The 17786-nt window shown below is 51.1% G+C and overlaps 1 protein-coding gene across 1 annotated transcript in view; it reads left to right on the top strand.

Moving 5' to 3' along the window:
- Positions 1-2726: 2726 nt before the first annotated feature.
- Positions 2727-17786, top strand: part of LOC311247880 (regulator of nonsense transcripts 2-like) — a gene marked incomplete at its 5' end in the record, with an annotated part of 16663 nt that continues 1603 nt past the window's right edge. The window contains 6 exons of the mRNA XM_084338862.1: positions 2727-3002; positions 5448-5631; positions 9599-9744; positions 13034-13144; positions 13260-13358; positions 14666-14840. Coding sequence (XP_084194988.1) covers positions 2727-3002; positions 5448-5631; positions 9599-9744; positions 13034-13144; positions 13260-13358; positions 14666-14794 — 945 coding nt within the window. The remainder of the gene's footprint in view (positions 3003-5447; positions 5632-9598; positions 9745-13033; positions 13145-13259; positions 13359-14665; positions 14841-17786) is intronic.

Genomic DNA, 17786 nt, shown 5'->3' with positions numbered 1-17786 from the left:
GAGGCGGGGAGGAGGGAGGAGGGGAGGAGGGAGGAGGCGGGAGGAGGCGAGGAGGGGAGGAGGCGAGGAGGGGAGGAGGCGAGGAGGGGGGGGAGGAGGGGAGGAGGCGAGGCGGGGAGGAGGCGAGGAGAGCGAGGAGGCGAGGAGGGGAGGAGGCGAGGCGGGGAGGAGGCGAGGAGGCGAGGAGGGGAGGAGGCGAGGCGGGGAGGAGGGGAGGAGGAGGGGAGGAGGCGAGGAGGCGAGGGGGCGAGGCGGGGAGGAGGGGAGGAGGCGAGGCGGGGAGGAGGCGGGGAGGAGGCGAGGAGGGGAGGAGGCGAGGAGGGGAGGAGGCGAGGAGGGAGGAGGCGAGGCGGGGAGGAGGCGGGGAGGAGGCGAGGAGGGGAGGAGGCGAGGCGGGGAGGAGGGGAGGAGGCGAGGAGGAGGCGAGGGGGCGAGGCGGGGAGGAGGCGGGGAGGAGGCGAGGCGGGGAGGAGGGGAGGAGGCGAGGAGGCGGGGAGGAGGCGAGGGGGCGAGGCGGGGAGGAGGGGAGGAGGCGAGGCGGGGAGGAGGCGAGGAGGGGAGGAGAGGCGAGGAGGGGAGGAGGCGAGGAGGGGAGGAGGCGAGGCGGGGAGGAGGCGAGGCGGGGAGGAGGCGAGGAGGGGAGGAGGCGAGGAGGGGAGGAGGCGAGGCGGGGAGGAGGCGAGGCGGGGAGGAGGCGAGGCGGGGAGGAGGGGAGGAGGCGAGGAGGCGAGGAGGGGAGGAGGCGAGGCGGGGAGGAGGCGAGGCGGGGAGGAGGGGAGGAGGCGAGGCGGGGAGGAGGCGAGGAGGCGAGGAGGGGAGGAGGCAAGGCGGGGAGGAGGGGGCGAGGCGAGGAGGAGGCGGGGAGGAGGCGAGGCGGGGAGGAGGGGAGGAGGGGAGGAGGCGGGGAGGAGGCGGGAAGGAGGGGAGGAGGGGAGGAGGGGAGGAGGCGAGGCGGGGAGGAGGCGAGGAGGCGAGGCGGGGAGAAGGGAGGAGGGGAGGAGGCGAGGCGGGGAGGAGGGGGGAGGAGGGGAGGAGGGGAGGAGGCGAGGAGGGGACGAGGCGGGGAGGAGGCGAGGCGGAGGAGGGGAGGAGGAGAGGCGAGGCGGGGAGGAGGGGAGGAGGGGAGGAGGCGAGGCGGGGAGGAGGCGAGGCGGGGAGGAGGGAGGAGGCGAGGCGGGGAGGAGGCGAGGAGGCGAGGAGGCGAGGAGGCGAGGCGGGGAGGAGGCGCGAGGCGGGGAGGAGGCGAGGCGGGGAGGAGGGGAGGCGGGGAGGAGGGGAGGAGGCGAGGAGGCGAGGCGGGGAGGAGGCGAGGAGGGGAGGCGGGAGAGGAGGGGAGGAGGCGAGGCGGGGAGGAGGCGAGGAGGGGAGGAGGCGAGGCGGGGAGGAGGCGAGGAGGCGAGGAGGGGAGGAGGGGAGGAGGCGCGAGGAGGGGAGGAGGCGGAGGCGGGGAGGAGGGGAGGCGGGGAGGAGGGGGGGAGGCGGGGAGGAGGGAGAGGAGGCGAGGAGGGGAGGAGGAGGCGAGGCGGGGAGGAGGCGAGGCGGGGAGGAGGAGGCGAGGCGGGGAGGAGGCGAGGCGGGGAGGAGGCGCGGACAGGAGGGCGGCTTCTGTCAGAGCGCCGTGGGGAGTTTGTTTTTGACATCTTTCGACACCGGCGTGAGGTAACAAGTGGGCAGTATTGTCGAGGGATGTGCGTTGCGCCCGCCTGCCGTGGTGCACGTGTCGAGGCCGGTGTGTGTGTCACCCCCTAGGGATACGGCTGTGCGTGACACGGGTTCATGCGATCCTAAGGGTCCTCCGGGTCAAGTCACCCCTCGAGGCTCAACGAGACCACTGGCAGACACACATCGTTGTCTCCCCTCTCCATGTCACGGAAGGTGGACGCAAGTTAACGCTTCCGAAATCGCTTATCGTTGGACTGTGTTGACAAGTGTTTTCGATGAAGGCGAAGATCCTGACTGGGGTTGAAAAGTCACCAGTAGTAGAGCGATACATTATATTGGGAGCGTTGAGAAGGAGGCGCGAGGCGTTGTTCTTGTGACTTCACACATCTGCGTGTCACAGTTTGGCTGCCAGATGTGCACAAGAGACGGCAGACCTGTCTGTTCTCTCCCCCATCCTTTCATTTCGTCCCTACAAGTACACACACACACACACACACACACACAGACACAGACAGACACACACACGCACGCACGCACGCACGCACGCACACACACACACACACACACGCAGTGGCTCAGGATGCCTGGTTATCATTATCTGAAATAAAAAATGTAATAAAAAAAAAAAAAAAATTTAATGCTAACTAACCGTACTGTCATGCACTTGTCCTAATAAACTAACCTACACTGTAGCACTCAACACTCTGATGAACATTGTTACTCAGCTGATAGAGTTCCTTCCTGATGACTTGTCGTACAGAACTTGTAAGTCGCTTTGGATAAAAGCGTTCAGACAGCTACATGACTAAATGTAATCAGACGGTTCCCACCCTCCCCTAACCCCTGACTGCCCCCGATGCGCAGGTCGGCACCTCGCATGGTCGCCTCCGCTGGCGGTGTGAGAATGGGTGAGTGAATGGGTGAGTGAATGGGTGAGTGAATGTGTGAGTGAATGGGTGAGTGAATGGGTGAGTGAATGGGTGAGTGAATGGGTGAATGTGAGGCATCAGTTGTAAAGAGCGTTGGATAAAGGCACTATATAAACCCGCTGGCTCCATCCGCAGGTCAACCAGCCCAAGTTCAACCAGCGGCGGATCAGCAGCGCCAAGTTCCTGGGTGAGCTGTACAACTACCGCATGGTGGAGTCGGCCGTGGTGTTCCGCACCCTGTTCTCCTTCATCTCCTTCGGGGTGACCCAGGACGGCAGCCCCAGCCACCTGGATCCCCCCGAGCATCTGTTCCGTATCCGCATGGTCTGCACCCTGCTGGACACCTGCGGGCAGTACTTCGACCGCGGCTCCAGCAAGAGGAAGCTGGACTGCTTCCTCATCTACTTCCAGGTACAACGCCCCCCCCCCCCCCCTCCCCAGAAGGTCTAGACGTTGATGTTGTTTCCTTGGCAACAATGTGGAGGTTCTGTTTAAAGCTCTGTATTGATTATAAACAACATTTTAGTGAATGAAATGTTAACACTTTCAGTGCCGGCCATTAACGTTGATTAATGTCCTTGGATGCCAGCGTCCACTTCAATGATAGCGTTAAAAAACGCATAATCTATGTTTTATATTATAGCAATACCTTGTCCAATAGGAACTGCTGCCTTATCATTTCATTGAGCTGTAATAAGATGAGATAAGATGATCCTTTATTGATCCCCTTGGGGACATTCGGGTGTCAAAGCAGCATGGGGGAGGGGGGGGGGGGGTGATACATAGATTCACAGTACAATACAATATAGTGATATAATATTAACACAACATAACAATTCAATGCCTCCGATGACATCACTGGTGGCCATATTCAAACTCCTTTACTCTCAATAACTGTGAATGTAAATGTGTGCGAGATTATGGGCAAAATAAATCAGCGTTGTTTGTTTTTTGGTGAAGTGCCCCTTTAAGAATGCTGATCACGGTCAGCGCCTCAGTGGTTGTTTACTTAGTTCTTTCCTCTATCCTGGCCAGTGGCCATAGTTACTGATTGATTCAGAATATCACCAGCTGCCAGGTTTTTAGAATGTCTCAGCTGCCAGGTTTTAGAATAGAAAGTAGAAGCTGGCAAAGTAGCTCGTGGAATTCATGGAATTTCAAGCCACAGCCAGACGTGGACCAGCGTTGGACCGGTGACCACAGTGTATAAGCCCTCCTCGTTTCAGTTCCGTCTCCCTCTGTCTTCCTGGGCCGTAGCGTCTTTGAAGGGCTGTGCCTCCAGAGCGCGATGGCATACAATAGCTTGTTCTCCTTCAATTCCAACTCTATCCATAAACCTGTGATTTATGTTAATATTTAGGGATGTCGGGCTAAAACAACATATTGTATCTGATAATTTCCCTAATTCTAAGATCCTACACCAAGAGCCACGTGTAACGGATCGGACGTTAAAGCAAACAAAAAGTTCATAAGGTGAAAAATGCTTATATAAGAGAGGTTGAGATCCAAGGCAGCTCTACAGTTGTTAAAAAGCCTTTAATAAGTGGCTTACATTATTTAGAAAATCTTTTAAAAGTCCAACATGTTTCGGCCTACATGGCCTTCTTCAGGGTGTTGCTGTGACAAAAACAATACTGTGACTAAATAGAGGAAAAAAGGAAAAAAACACACAACTCAGGGAGACACTAATTACAATGGGCGACAGCTGGTCCCAATTAAATGAAGGCAAAGCAACATTCTCAACTTGAGTTGAAGTAAATATACAATAATACTCAATAGAAAAACAAATTTGTATATTATATAAGTATATATACACACAAGCTCAAAATAGTATAACAACATAAAGAAATGAGTCAAAAATAGAATAGATCAATAATAATATAAACAATTACCAACAATTATCAAAAAACAATTATCAAAAAACAATTATCAAAACAACAACAATGTAAGAGCATTGAGTAATGCATGACAAAGAATAATAATACTATAATGTAATCTACTTAGCCTATAAACGTGACAGTATGTCCGTAGAGCCATTTAAACCTGTAAAGAGGTGGCCTGTAGTCTATCAAAATACAATAAATAACAATGTATAAATACAATAAATAAATAAAGTGATCTACTGGCCTATAAAAATGCGTTGTATTTCTTCAGACTTGTTTTTGTCCGATCCGTACCGGTTTGGACCGGGGCCTCTGGGGAGACCGGCACTTAGAGGTGCAGGCTGCCAGTGGTTAGTGTTAGGGGCCTCTGTAGAGACCGGCACTTAGAGGTGCAGGCTGCCAGTGGTTAGTGTTAGGGGCCTCTGTAGAGACCGGCACTTAGAGGTGCAGGCTGCCAGTGGTTAGTGTTAGGGGCCCTCTGTAGAGACCGGCACTTAGAGGTGCAGGCTGCCAGTGGTTAGTGTTAGGGGCCTCTGTAGAGACCGGCACTTAGAGGTGCAGGCTGCCAGTGGTTAGTGTTAGGGGCCTCTGTAGAGACCGGCACTTAGAGGTGCAGGCTGCCAGTGGTTAGTGTTAGGGGCCTCTGTAGAGACCGGCACTTAGAGGTGCAGGCTGCCAGTGGTTAGTGTTAGGGGCCTCTGTAGAGACCGGCACTTAGAGGTGCAGGCTGCCAGTGGTTAGTGTTAGGGGCCCTCTGTAGAGACCGGCACTTAGAGGTGCAGGCTGCCAGTGGTTAGTGTTAGGGGCCCTCTGTAGAGACCGGCACTTAGAGGTGCAGGCTGCCAGTGGTTAGTGTTAGGGGCCCTCTGTAGAGACCGGTACTTAGAGGTGCAGGCTGCCAGTGGTTGGCGGTGGAACGAGTTATCGGAGCCTTTCCGGGGGGCTAACGCCGTGTGCGGTTCTGTCCTCCCAGCGGTACATCTGGTGGAAGAAGAGCATGGAGGTGTGGAGCGCGGACCACCCGTTCCCCATCGACATCGACTACATGATCAGCGACACCCTGGAGCTGCTCCGGCCCAAGATGAGGCTCAGCGGCTCCCTGGAGGAGGCCACCAAGCTGGTCTCCGACCTGGAGAGGGAGGTGCTGGTCAAACTGGGTACGCTGGTGAAAACAAACACACACACACGCGCACACGCACACACACGCGCGCACACACACACACACGCACACACACAAGCACACACACACACACACACGCACACACACAAGCACGCATTTTAATGATTTATTCAGATCTATGTAAATATTGAAATGCAGTAAAATATTCAGAGACCTTTCAGCGAACAGACCTGCTCAGTTGACAACCAGGTCGGTACGACATGCAACGAAATCACAGAACAACACGTTTGAACGATACCCTGCTAACGGCTCGGCACCTCCTCTAAAACCTTCATTCAATCAATCAATCAATCTGCACGGTGATTGATTGAATGAAAACTTTATTTAACAGATTGCAGAATGGGTACAATACAGCACGGCTCAATACACACAATTGTTAAGGGGATGCAGACCAGAGAAAGACTTTCGTCTTGTTTACATCAGGGTCCCCCATTTTCAATTCATCATGAATTGTAAGTAAGGGTGCAACTTGCTCCATGCAATCCATTCTGTGTGGATCTAGCCAGGTCTGTAGTCAGAGAGGACTGTGTGTCGTCCCAAACAGGAGGTCTGCTTTTAGTCAGGCAGCCTTTTCCGTGAGAGCAGCCCACACCTGGAACAGTCTGCCAACACGGCTCAGGGAGCATCAAAGTCACATCTCATTTAAAACTAACTTAAAATCATGGTTGAGAGATGGTCAAGTGTGCGACCATTTTAACTGAGGGGTTGTGATGTATTTTAATGTATTTATTTTAATTAGTGATGCACGATATATCGGCCGCCGATATAATATCTGCCGATATGGCAGTTTTTTTACACATCGGTATTGGTCCGATATCAAGATTGGGCCGATATAATTTTTTTTTTTTTTTTTTACTTTTTTTTTTTTTTTTTTACATGTTTTGGCCTTAAATAGTTTCAAAATATCAGTCATTTCTGAAAATAAGTTACAAAAGTAAAGAAATTATGCGTTTTGGAAAATAGCTCTTTGATTATCATAAAACATTTTCACATCGGTGCATCACCAATTTTAATGTATTTTAGTGTATGTTAACCTAATTATTGTACTGTCTTAATTATTGTAGTGCTCATGTCACCTGCCCCTGAGACTACAGTTGAAAATTAGCAAACCTGGCTAAACTTGCATATTTACAGTAAAATGTTCCTTAATATGCACTGTCTCTGTATTTTAAACCAATAAATACAAATACAAAAATCTACGGAGACCAGGAGCTTACGCCTGCAGATTACACACACACACACACACGCACACGCACACGCACACGCACACACACACACACACACACACACGGAAACGCAAGCCAGGACTGGGAAGGAACTTTCTTTTGTCCACCAGCTACTGTTCCTGGTCAGTTCCATCCACAATCGGTCGCCACTTTCACTGTTACATCAGCCAAACGGATGTTTTAGAAGAGAAAAGAACCTGATGGCTGTAGGTCGCCTGCCAACATGGCCACTAAGGTAGACAAACTCGCCAGCCACACGTTTACCAGCGCTCGACTAGTGGTTGGTGACAAACGCACACAAACACGTCTGTTGTTAAATGTCACTCTCCCAAGCATGTAATCATTGTGTGTGTGTGTGTGTGTTGACCTTTTAACCAAGCGTTTAACCTGATGTTGCAGAGAGTAGGACTTGACCGACCAGACAATCCGCCTGCTTTCCTAGTAAACTAACACACTCGCATCCCTCCGCCCACACACACACACACACACACACACACACACACACACACACACACACACACACACACACACACACACACACACACACACACACACACACACACACACACACACACACACACACACACACACACACGTCCCTTGTCACTCTCCCAGGCATATCATTATTGTACGTGTGTGTTAGTTCACCAGGCCGACAGGTGGGTTGTCTGGTTGGCCCGGTCCCGCTCTCTGTTGGGCCTGCCGAGCAGCATTCCCCCACACCACCTCACAACACCCCCGTCTGTCAGTCTGACAGGGTTACAACACTCCCACCCGTCAGGCCTGACAGCGCTGTCAACCCACGCTATAAAGGTTTACATTAGATTCAGATGTATTGTCGTCACGAGGCACAAGTACAGTACGACGAAAAGAAGTTTGGCATCCAACCAGAGTGTGAATGTAGCAGTAAGTGCAACATACAATGTACAGGTGGTTAAACTATATACACATGTGTACTACTGAGTGTAGTGCTAATCAGATAGTAGTTATAGTTGTATTATATAGTTGTGTGTGTGTGTGTGTGTGTGTGTGTGTGTGTGTGTGTGTGTGTGTGTGTGTGTGTGTGTGTGTGTGTGTGTGTGTGTGTGTGTGTGTGTGTGTGTGTGTGTGTGTGTGTGTGTGTGTGTGTGTGTGTGTGTGTGTGTGTGTGTGTGTGTGTGTGTGTGTGTGTGTGTGTGTGTGTGTGTGTGTGTGTGTGTGTGTGTGTGTGTGTGTGTGTGTGTGTGTGTGTGTCACATATATATCTTTGCCAGATCTGAGCTTATTCTTTGGGTGTTATACCTTTTTTATGATTCAGGGGGAAACTACCCTTTATTTCTGGGGCAGTGTAAAGTCACCATCATGCATTACCTTTGTGTGATCTTACAATATTTGACATTAAAAAAAAGAATTCCCAGTGAAGAATATTTGTTTTAATAACTAAAGTAGTTTACCAGGCAATTATTGTTTTTTTTTTCAAAATGGAAAGTTATATTTTTAGGTGTTTTGAACCTCCATGTGAAATTTGGTGCAAATATACACCTTTTGTGAGTGACGGCTATTTATTTGGATACTGATACTTTTAGCAGACAATGTGAAAGTACACACACACATGCACACACACACACACGCACGCACGCACACACACGCACACACACACACACACACACGCACACACACACACGAGGCAGCAGCTAGAGAGGCATGTGGAGGAGCGGAGGAGGCAGAGTTCCTGCAGCAGGTGGAATGCCCCCCTGGCCGAGGCCCAGCCTGTACAGTTCAACTGACGGCAGCCGAGCCTCCTGGTATTGTTTTGTCAAGGTGTGGACAGAGAATGCTCTCTGTGTTGCCCACAGCCCCACCCTCTCGTGTGTGTGTGTATGTATGTGTATGTATGTGTGTGTATATATGTGTATGTATGTGTATGTATGTGTATGTATGTGTATGTATGTGAAAAAGGAGAGCTTGTGAGTGATTGATGAGGAAAACAGTGGCCCCATTGTCTTCACCTTCATCCTTCTAACCTGGATAAGGCATTCCACAGGCCCCCCCCCCCCCCCCCCAACCCCCCCAACCATATCAACGTGTGGTATATTATTTACATACACTCTCAAACAGTTTAATCTGTACAGTAAATGTACAGTTTGGACCTTTCTTAATAACCCCCTGTGAATCGGATGAAACACATCCAGTGTTTTACAAACATTACCAACGTAAATAAACATTAACATGTAATCTGTCATAACCATCTGTGGCGCGATCTGATGAGGACGCCTCCAGTGGAAGATAGACCCGGCATGCAGATAGATGTTTGTTTGTTTGTTTGTTTGTTTGTTTGTTTGTGATCTCTGCGTTACCCTCACAGGTATTCACTGTGTTTCTGTCTGGCCTGTAGGTCTGGTTCATTGTGTCTGTGTCTGTGTCCTGTAGGTCCATGGAGAAGGTGTTCACTGTGTCTGTGTCTGTAGGTCCATGGAGAAGGTGTTCACTGTGTCTGTGTCTGTAGGTCCATGGAGAAGGTGTTCACTGTGTCTGTGTCTGTAGGTCCATGGAGAAGGTGTTCACTGTGTCTGTGTCTGTAGGTCCATGGAGAAGGTGTTCACTGTGTCTGTGTCTGTAGGTCCATGGAGAAGGTGTTCACTGTGTCTGTGTCTGTAGGTCCATGGAGAAGGTGTTCACTGTGTCTGTGTCTGTAGGTCCATGGAGAAGGTGTTCACTGTGTCTGTGTCCTTCCTGCAGGTCTGGCCATGGAGAAGGACGGCCGCTGCTCCAGCACTTTGGGCGAAGGCGAGGCTCTGGACGAGGAAGACGATGATGACGACGAAGAGGGAGAGACGGAGGAGCAGTCGGGCAACGAGAGCGAAGTGAACGAGGCGGAGGAAGAGGTGAGTCATCTGTCTACGTCCTAGATATCTTATTTTTTTCTTTTTTTTATCCAGGGAGGTCCCATTAACCCTTTTCCCGCCAATCACGTCGTATGACGTGTTTCAAGTTCATGCGAATTCTGCGAATAACGGCGTACGACGTGTTTCAAGTTCATATTTCATATTTTCGTCATGGTATTCATATTTCACTCACGGAGCCTTGTCATAATGCTGTGTGAGCCATCACAACTCTGCAACGCTTCAATACTACCACCTGGTGGCTGATCGGCGAGTTGCAACCGGAAGTGGATCTCTTGTGATCCCGGTGCGTCTGCCTATTCCGTCCGGCCACTCGTTTATCGTCGCGGGACTCGAGACACACACCGTGGATATGGATCCGTTGCCATAACTCAATAATCCACATGATTTGGGCGTGTATTAGTAATATACAAACCGGAACTGGATTGCATCGATCCACATCACATAACTGGGATCTGTTTGCTCCACTCTCATCGCCCAACGGTACGAGGAAGCTGCCGTGAGTTTCAGCGTTTTTCTTTATCATTTTCGATACAAACTGCTCTGATCAATATATCACCCATACTACATAAATCATTTAACGTCGGTCACGGAATTATAAACGCCCCCCCCCCCCCCCCCCCCCCCCCTCCGTTCACCTGCGGATGATCAGTCATAACGTTTAGGACCATGTACAGTTGACATTTTTTATATAACGTTGATCGGTATCAAACGGCATTTGATAATCTAATATATGCATTTATGTCTATATCTCACGTTCTAGGAAATACTGCAGAAAACGATAAAAACATATTTATACTCTAGATGGTATTTTCGTATGAATGTGTGAATGAAAAAGTAAAACGTTCCTACATCCTGAACGATAGCTAATCGATGTTGAATGGGCCATAGTAATGTCAATTTAGCAATACAATTTAAAAAGTTATAGCCCTGCAAAGAAGGTGAACATCTCCATAGACTTACAGTACTGGCAGAGAATGATTTAGGATGATCAGAGAATGGGTTAACACTTCCAGTGCCACTGGTGAACATGGTAAAACGTGGTTAAATGCCAGCAGCCACTTCAATGATAGCGTTGTGAACGCATAATCTCTGTCTTAAATTATGGCTATGTGTCTAATCTACCCGTCGTTTATCAATGACTTGTTTGCAGTCAACATTGTCGAAACGGATTGTTTTTTAATCGCTTCATTTCCGTTTTATAGCATTTTGAAAAGCCCTCGTTTTCAAGGAAAATATTAAGATTCCGTGATAAAAGGCATTTACTGGAAGGACTGACTAAAACAAACAAAGCAGTCGACAAACACAAGCAGCGCCTGGACGAAGCAGAAGAGAGGATTTCTACACTAGAAGACACCCTGCAAACAACCCGGCGAGAGTTACCCCGAGCCGACAAGATGTTAAAAACAATGGAGATGAAAAGGGATGAATTAGAAAACAGAGGGAGGAGGAAAAATCTGGTTTTGCTGGGGCCTCCAGAGAAATGGGAGGGTGACCAAACTCTACCGGAGTACATTCAGCACAAACCACCCAGCTGGCTTAAGCTTTCATTGGAAAAAACACTCGGACTGGAACAAGTGTTTCGCCCAGCGCGATTTTATTATTGTCCTGTCTTTATTTAGTTTAGTTGGCCGCGGGTGGGGGTGGGGGAAGGGACCAGAGGGTGTGCTGTGGGACATGTATCTGCTGTACACCTGTTATTCAAATAAAAATAAGTTGAAAAAACAAAAAAGGTATTCAGAGGAGGGAGTGCTGCTAAGGTCATCGTATGTTGCAGCGTATTCCGTACCCAAGGTGCACCCAGGCTCTGCTCCCCGCAGACACTGCAAATAATCACATTAGTAGATCTAGTGCTTTGGTTGCTGGTATAATAAAATAAAAGGCTGGAGACATAAGTAGATAGTTTACCCAACAATGTCTTGACAATAAATATAGTTATTTTTCTCCTCTGGTGTAGAGAGGACCTTCCGAAATATTCATATAACGTGCAGTGGTGAGTGTGTGTGTGTGTGTGTGTGTGTGTGGGCCTGGACACACGTGAAGTTATAAAACGTAATGCGTAAGCGTGATGAGCAGAGTCCAGCTGCATGCATGTAAATCAATGTTCCTTCCGACTTCAAATGGAAAGCATTTTTTGAACAGAAGGGGAAAGAAAATGCATCAAGCCATATACCTTCCATAATAGCAAGCCTTGTAACTTCTAATGCCAGGATAGTGGGATCAGCTGCTCTGAGCGAGAACGAGTGAAGGTCATATATTTGGTCTTAAAAAAGGTCTTAAAAAAAACAGTTTTAGTTTTAACAGTGAAAGCTGCAGTGATTTGAAAAGCATCCTGCAAGAGCTCTGTGGCCTGAGTCAAGGAGGGTGTTACCGTGCACGCGGTCTGCATACACACGCATGTTAGATTAGATTCAATGTGTTTGTCATTGTACAAATACAGAGTACAATGACATGAAGTTGGCATCTAACCAGAGTGAAAGGTAGCAGTACAGTGCATTGCAGTATACAGTATAATATGTGGAGTATATATGACTGAAGCTACGGAGTAGATAATGCTAAGCTAATGTACGTACGCTATTATTATAAACAGTGGTATAAGTATGAATACACTATGGTAATAAACCATACTAGCCAGAGGTTTAACTAGAGTAGGTATGTATTATTTATATATATATATATACTGTGTTATTGTACAATGTTATATGGACTATAGATTGGATATAGTGGTATAATGAAGGTAGTTATGAGTACAGTGTAAGACAGTTGTAGGCAGTAGATAAGTATGGATTGAGTCGAGGCAACAGAGTCCCGAGTATAGGCAACAGAGTTTATACTAGTGTGTGATTAATTGATTGATTGATTGATCGATGCTGGGGGGCTGTCACCAGGGAGCAGGACTCGGTGAGATGAAGAAGCTGTTTCTGAGCTGGATTTATTCCACGACCCAAGTCATTTATAAAAATAGAAAATAAGATGGGGCCTGAAATCAACCCTTTGTTTACTGTAAGTGAGGCTGAGGTATAGTTTTCTGCCTTCTATTGCAGTGGAATTGCATAGCTGGGTAACAACTTGGACCCAAGTTTGTTTCCTGTTGCAGCGTTTTGCTAAACATAGCTGACAGGAAATCAAATGTAGTCCATTTACGCTGTCTGGTCATCGAGCCGGTCTACACTGTGGCACGCACCACACTGGCCTCCAGACAGTTAGTCCCTTATCAGAGCCAGGACCACGGGTCTACACGGCTGATCCCAGAGCTGTGACTGTGTTCCAGGAGGGCTCGGAGAACGAGAACGAGGAGGAGGAGAGGGAGGAAGAGGAGGAGGAGAACACCGACTACCTGACGGACTCCAACAAGGAGAACGAGACGGACGAGGACAACAACGTGAGATCATTTCGCTACATCTCGTGTTTTTGGTATCGCTGTTGTTTTAATACGCGTTAGTGGCGTGTTGTACGCGTGTGGGCTGCGTGCGCTCACTCTGTCCCTTTCTCCACAGGAGGTGACCCTCCGCAGCGGCGGGCTGAAGCACGTGGCCTGCGTCGAGGACGAGGACTTCATCCAGGCGCTGGACAAGATGATGCTGGAGAACCTGCAGGTAGAAGACACAACACGTACACTATAGATGTAGAGGCACCAATGTAAACTAAAATACACAGACCCAGCTTTGCATAGATTCCTGCTGATGTACCTCCCAGCCGCAGGAGCCACTATCTGTCGTATATATCTCATAGTTGGCGAGACGGTATTCAAATGTGTACGAGTTGACATAACGGCCCCTTCTGCGCCAATGCAATCTGTGCAACCTGGCCTCCATTACACCAGCTGGTCAAATGTAAACATTGAAGGGGGGCTGCTGTGCTCAGTTTAAGAGTTTCATACGTGTTATTCCTCTGGTCTCAAGACGGTCCAGAGATATTAGTGAACACAAACAACTAGAGCGCGGAAACTCTTTACTTTGTGACGTCATCAGGTATAAATTCTGAAGCTGCTCCGTAGACGATGAACTGGAAAAGATGGTGAAGGTGACACTGAGAGCACCCAGGGGAGAGTTCTGAGTATATGGTGGAGGTGACACTGAGAGCACCCAGGGGAGAGTTCTGAGTTATATGGTGGAGGTGACACTGAGAGCACCCAGGGGAGAGTTCTGAGTATATGGTGGAGGTGACACTGAGAGCACCCAGGGGAGAGTTCTGAGTATATGGTGGAGGTGACACTGAGAGCACCCAGGGGAGAGTTCTGGAGTATATGGTGGAGGTGACACTGAGAGCACCCAGGGGAGAGTTCTGAGTATATGGTGGAGGTGACACTGAGCACCCAGGGGAGAGTTCTGAGTATATGGTGGAGGTGACACTGAGAGCACCCAGGGGAGAGTTCTGAGTATATGGTGGAGGTGACCTGAGAGCACCAGGGGAGAGTTCTGAGTATATGGTGGAGGTGACACTGAGCACCAGGGAGAGTTCTGAGTATATGGTGGAGGTGACACTGAGCACCCAGGGGAGAGTAACATCACCGCCTGGTGTCTGGCCTCGGGGGGGGGAAGCAGCTCATGGTCACCAGTATTGATTAAACGTGTCGGTCATTGAGGCGACACGCTCCTCGGCTGTGGAAGAAACACGGTAGAGTCCTAACGCGGGGCGGCTGTTCCCCGACGTGTGGTCTTGACTCTGGGCGCCTGTGTTTCTCTGTCCCCAGCAGCGCAGCGGGGAGGCTGTTCCCCGACGTGTGGTCTTGACTCTGGGCGCCTGTGTTTCTCTGTCCCCAGCAGCGCAGCGGGGAGGCTGTTCCCCGACGTGTGGTCTTGACTCTGGGCGCCTGTGTTTCTCTGTCCCCAGCAGCGCAGCGGGGAGGCTGTTCCCCGACGTGTGGTCTTGACTCTGGGCGCCTGTGTTTCTCTGTCCCCAGCAGCGCAGCGGGGAGGCGGTGAAGGTGCACCAGCTGGACGTGGCCATCCCCCTGCAGCTGAAGAGCCACCTGAAGAAGGGGGGGGGGGGGCCCGAGCGGGGGCCGCGACGGGGACGACGGCATCTCTGACACCATGCAGTTCGTCATGCTGACGAGGAAGGGCAACAAGCAGCAGGTGAGGGGGGGGGGGGGGGGCAACAAGCAGCAGGTAGGAGGGGGGGGGGGGGGGGGGGGGGGGGCAACAAGCAGCAGGTAGGGGGGGGGGGAGGGCAACAAGCAGCAGGTGAGGGGGGGGGGCAACAAGCAGCAGGTGAGGGGGGGGGGGGGGCAACAAGCAGCAGGTAGGAGGGGGGGGGGGGGGGGGGGGGCAACAAGCAGCAGGTGAGGGGGGGGGGCAACAAGCAGCAGGTGAGGGGGGGGGGCAACAAGCAGCAGGTGAGGGGGGGGGGGCAACAAGCAGCAGGTGAGGGGGGGGGGGGCAACAAGCAGCAGGTGAGGGGGGGGGGCAACAAGCAGCAGGTGAGGGGGGGGGGCAAGCAGCAGGTGAGGGGGGGGGGCAACAAGCAGCAGGTAGGAGGGGGGGGGGGCAACAAGCAGCAGGTGAGGGGGGGGGGGGCAACAAGCAGCAGGTGAGGGGGGGGGGGGGGGGCAACAAGCAGCAGGTGAGGGGGGGGGGGGGGGGGGGGGCAACAAGCAGCAGGTAGGAGGGGGGGGGGCAACAAGCAGCAGGTATGAGGGGGGGGGGCAACAAGCAGCAGGTAGGAGGGGGGGGGGGGGGGGGGGGGGGGCAACAAGCAGCAGGTATGAGGGGGGGGGGCAACAAGCAGCAGGTAGAGGGGGGGGGGCAACAAGCAGCAGGTATGAGGGGGGGGGCAACAAGCAGCAGGTAGGAGGGGGGGGGGGGGGGGGGGCAACAAGCAGCAGGTATGAGGGGGGGGGGCAACAAGCAGCAGGTAGGAGGGGGGGGGGGCAACAAGCAGCAGGATATGAGGGGGGGGGGGGCAACAAGCAGCAGGTAGGAGGGGGGGGGGGGGGGGCAACAAGCAGCAGGTATGAGGGGGGGGGGGCAACCAAGCAGCAGGTAGGAGGGGGGGGGGGGGGGGGCAACAAGCAGCAGGTATGAGGGGGGGGGGCAACAAGCAGCAGGTATGAGGGGGGGGGGGGGGGGCTCAGCGGGGCTGTGCCGTGTGCTCGCACCCTTGCGAGTTCGATTCTGGCTCGTACCCACGAAGTATATTTTAAATCTTTGAACACACACACACACACACACACACTCTCACACACACACACACACACACACACTCTCTCACACACACACACACTCTCACACACACACACTCTCACTCACACACAGTCACACACACACTCTCACACCACACACTCTCACTCACACACAGTCACACACACACTCTCTCACACACACACTCTCACTCACACACACAGTCACACACACACTCTCACTCACACACACAGTCACACACACTCTCACTCACACACACAGTCACACACACACTCTCACTCACACACACAGTCACACACACACTCTCACACACACACACTCTCACTCACTCTCACTCTCTCTCACACACTCTCACTCACTCTCCTCTCTCACTCACTCTCTCTCTCACTCTCTCTCACTCACACACTCACTCTCTCTCTCACACACCTCTCACTCTCTCACTCACACACTCACTCTCACTCTCACACTCTCTCACTCACTCTCTCTCTCTCTCACACACTCTCACTCTCTCTCACTCACACACTCACTCTCTCTCTCACACACTCTCTCTCTCACTCTCTCACACACTCTCTCTCACACACTCTCTCTCTCTCCTCTCTCTCACACTCTCTCACAGACCCTCTTCCCTCTGAGCAGAGTGAAACGGCCTCAACACTCTCACAGACCCTCTTCCCTGTGCGCAGAGTGAAACGGCCTCAACAGTCTCAAGACTGTCCGACTGGGTCCAGGGATAATATTGACTCTTGAGTTGCAGCTGTGTGTGTATTTAGGCAAACTGCATGGCATGGAATGTGTGGTTTGGGGGCAGAGACGGGCTCTTGTACTGTAGGGTGTGTCCAGCTTCTTCTGTTTTTGCCAAGGGAGAAAGTTTGGAGCGCTCTCTCACTGTAAACCTAACCCACTCCGCTCCACCTCCACCACGCCGCTCACGCCATTACTTCACCTCCTTTTTTAACCGATTCGCGGCCAACCACATATATATACGTGATTGGGTGCCATCCTTTGAAGGCCAACCACGTATATATACGTTGTAAACTCAGTTTAGCTTTTATTCCATTTTAATATCCTACTCAATGTCACAGAGCTGTATTTTGTCTGGAAACGGCATATCGGGACTCCGAAAGTGCAGTACCGGCCAGATCCTGGTATTGGCGCTGTCTCCATAATGCAGTAGTTTCCCTATTGCAGACCGGGTGTCACTTTTTTTTCACTCCGGGTTAGCTTTTCTGTTAGAATAGAATAGACTTTTAATTGTCATTGCACAGTATACAACGAAATTTCAGGGTTTACTTAGCCTAAAGCTATGGCTTCACCAGATCGCCTGGAATACTTTTTGCGACGCCGAATTCAGTACGCAGTAAAGGAATATAGCATCAGCCAATGGACATATCGATCTACCAGACGGCGATCAAATAACTGGGATATTCTTTTTGGAATCCAACCGGCCACAGGTAAGAGCGACTTGACGTCAATTTCAGTCTGATCGGGCCTTGTTCTCATAGCCATCCACCCGGTCAGCGTATGATGTTGCAATAACGAATGCCGTTATTAGTAATAATCAATAATCAGAAACGACTTCCCCCGCCCCCCCCCCCCCCCCCTTTCATGCATTCATGGTGGAACATGATACCGATCATATGCATTTAGATTTTTAACTCTAGCTTGTGTAGGGCCGAAACGCGTTATTAGCTTAGCGCCCTATAACTAGCTTTGCAGGAATGACCCCAGACCATTGCGGTATATAGTTCATATTCACGACGCTATAAAACGGGAACGTATTGATGAAAAAACAAAATTCTTTATGGCATATTGAACGGAAGGTTTATACTGTCAATTGACAACGACAATGGACACATAGCAATAATATAAAATATAGATTTA

This window comes from Notolepis coatsorum (assembly GCF_963971535.1).
Source record: "Notolepis coatsorum genome assembly, contig: SCAFFOLD_93, whole genome shotgun sequence".
Classification (NCBI taxonomy): domain Eukaryota; kingdom Metazoa; phylum Chordata; class Actinopteri; order Aulopiformes; family Paralepididae; genus Notolepis; species Notolepis coatsorum.
This window is presented reverse-complemented; position numbering and strand designations above follow the sequence as displayed.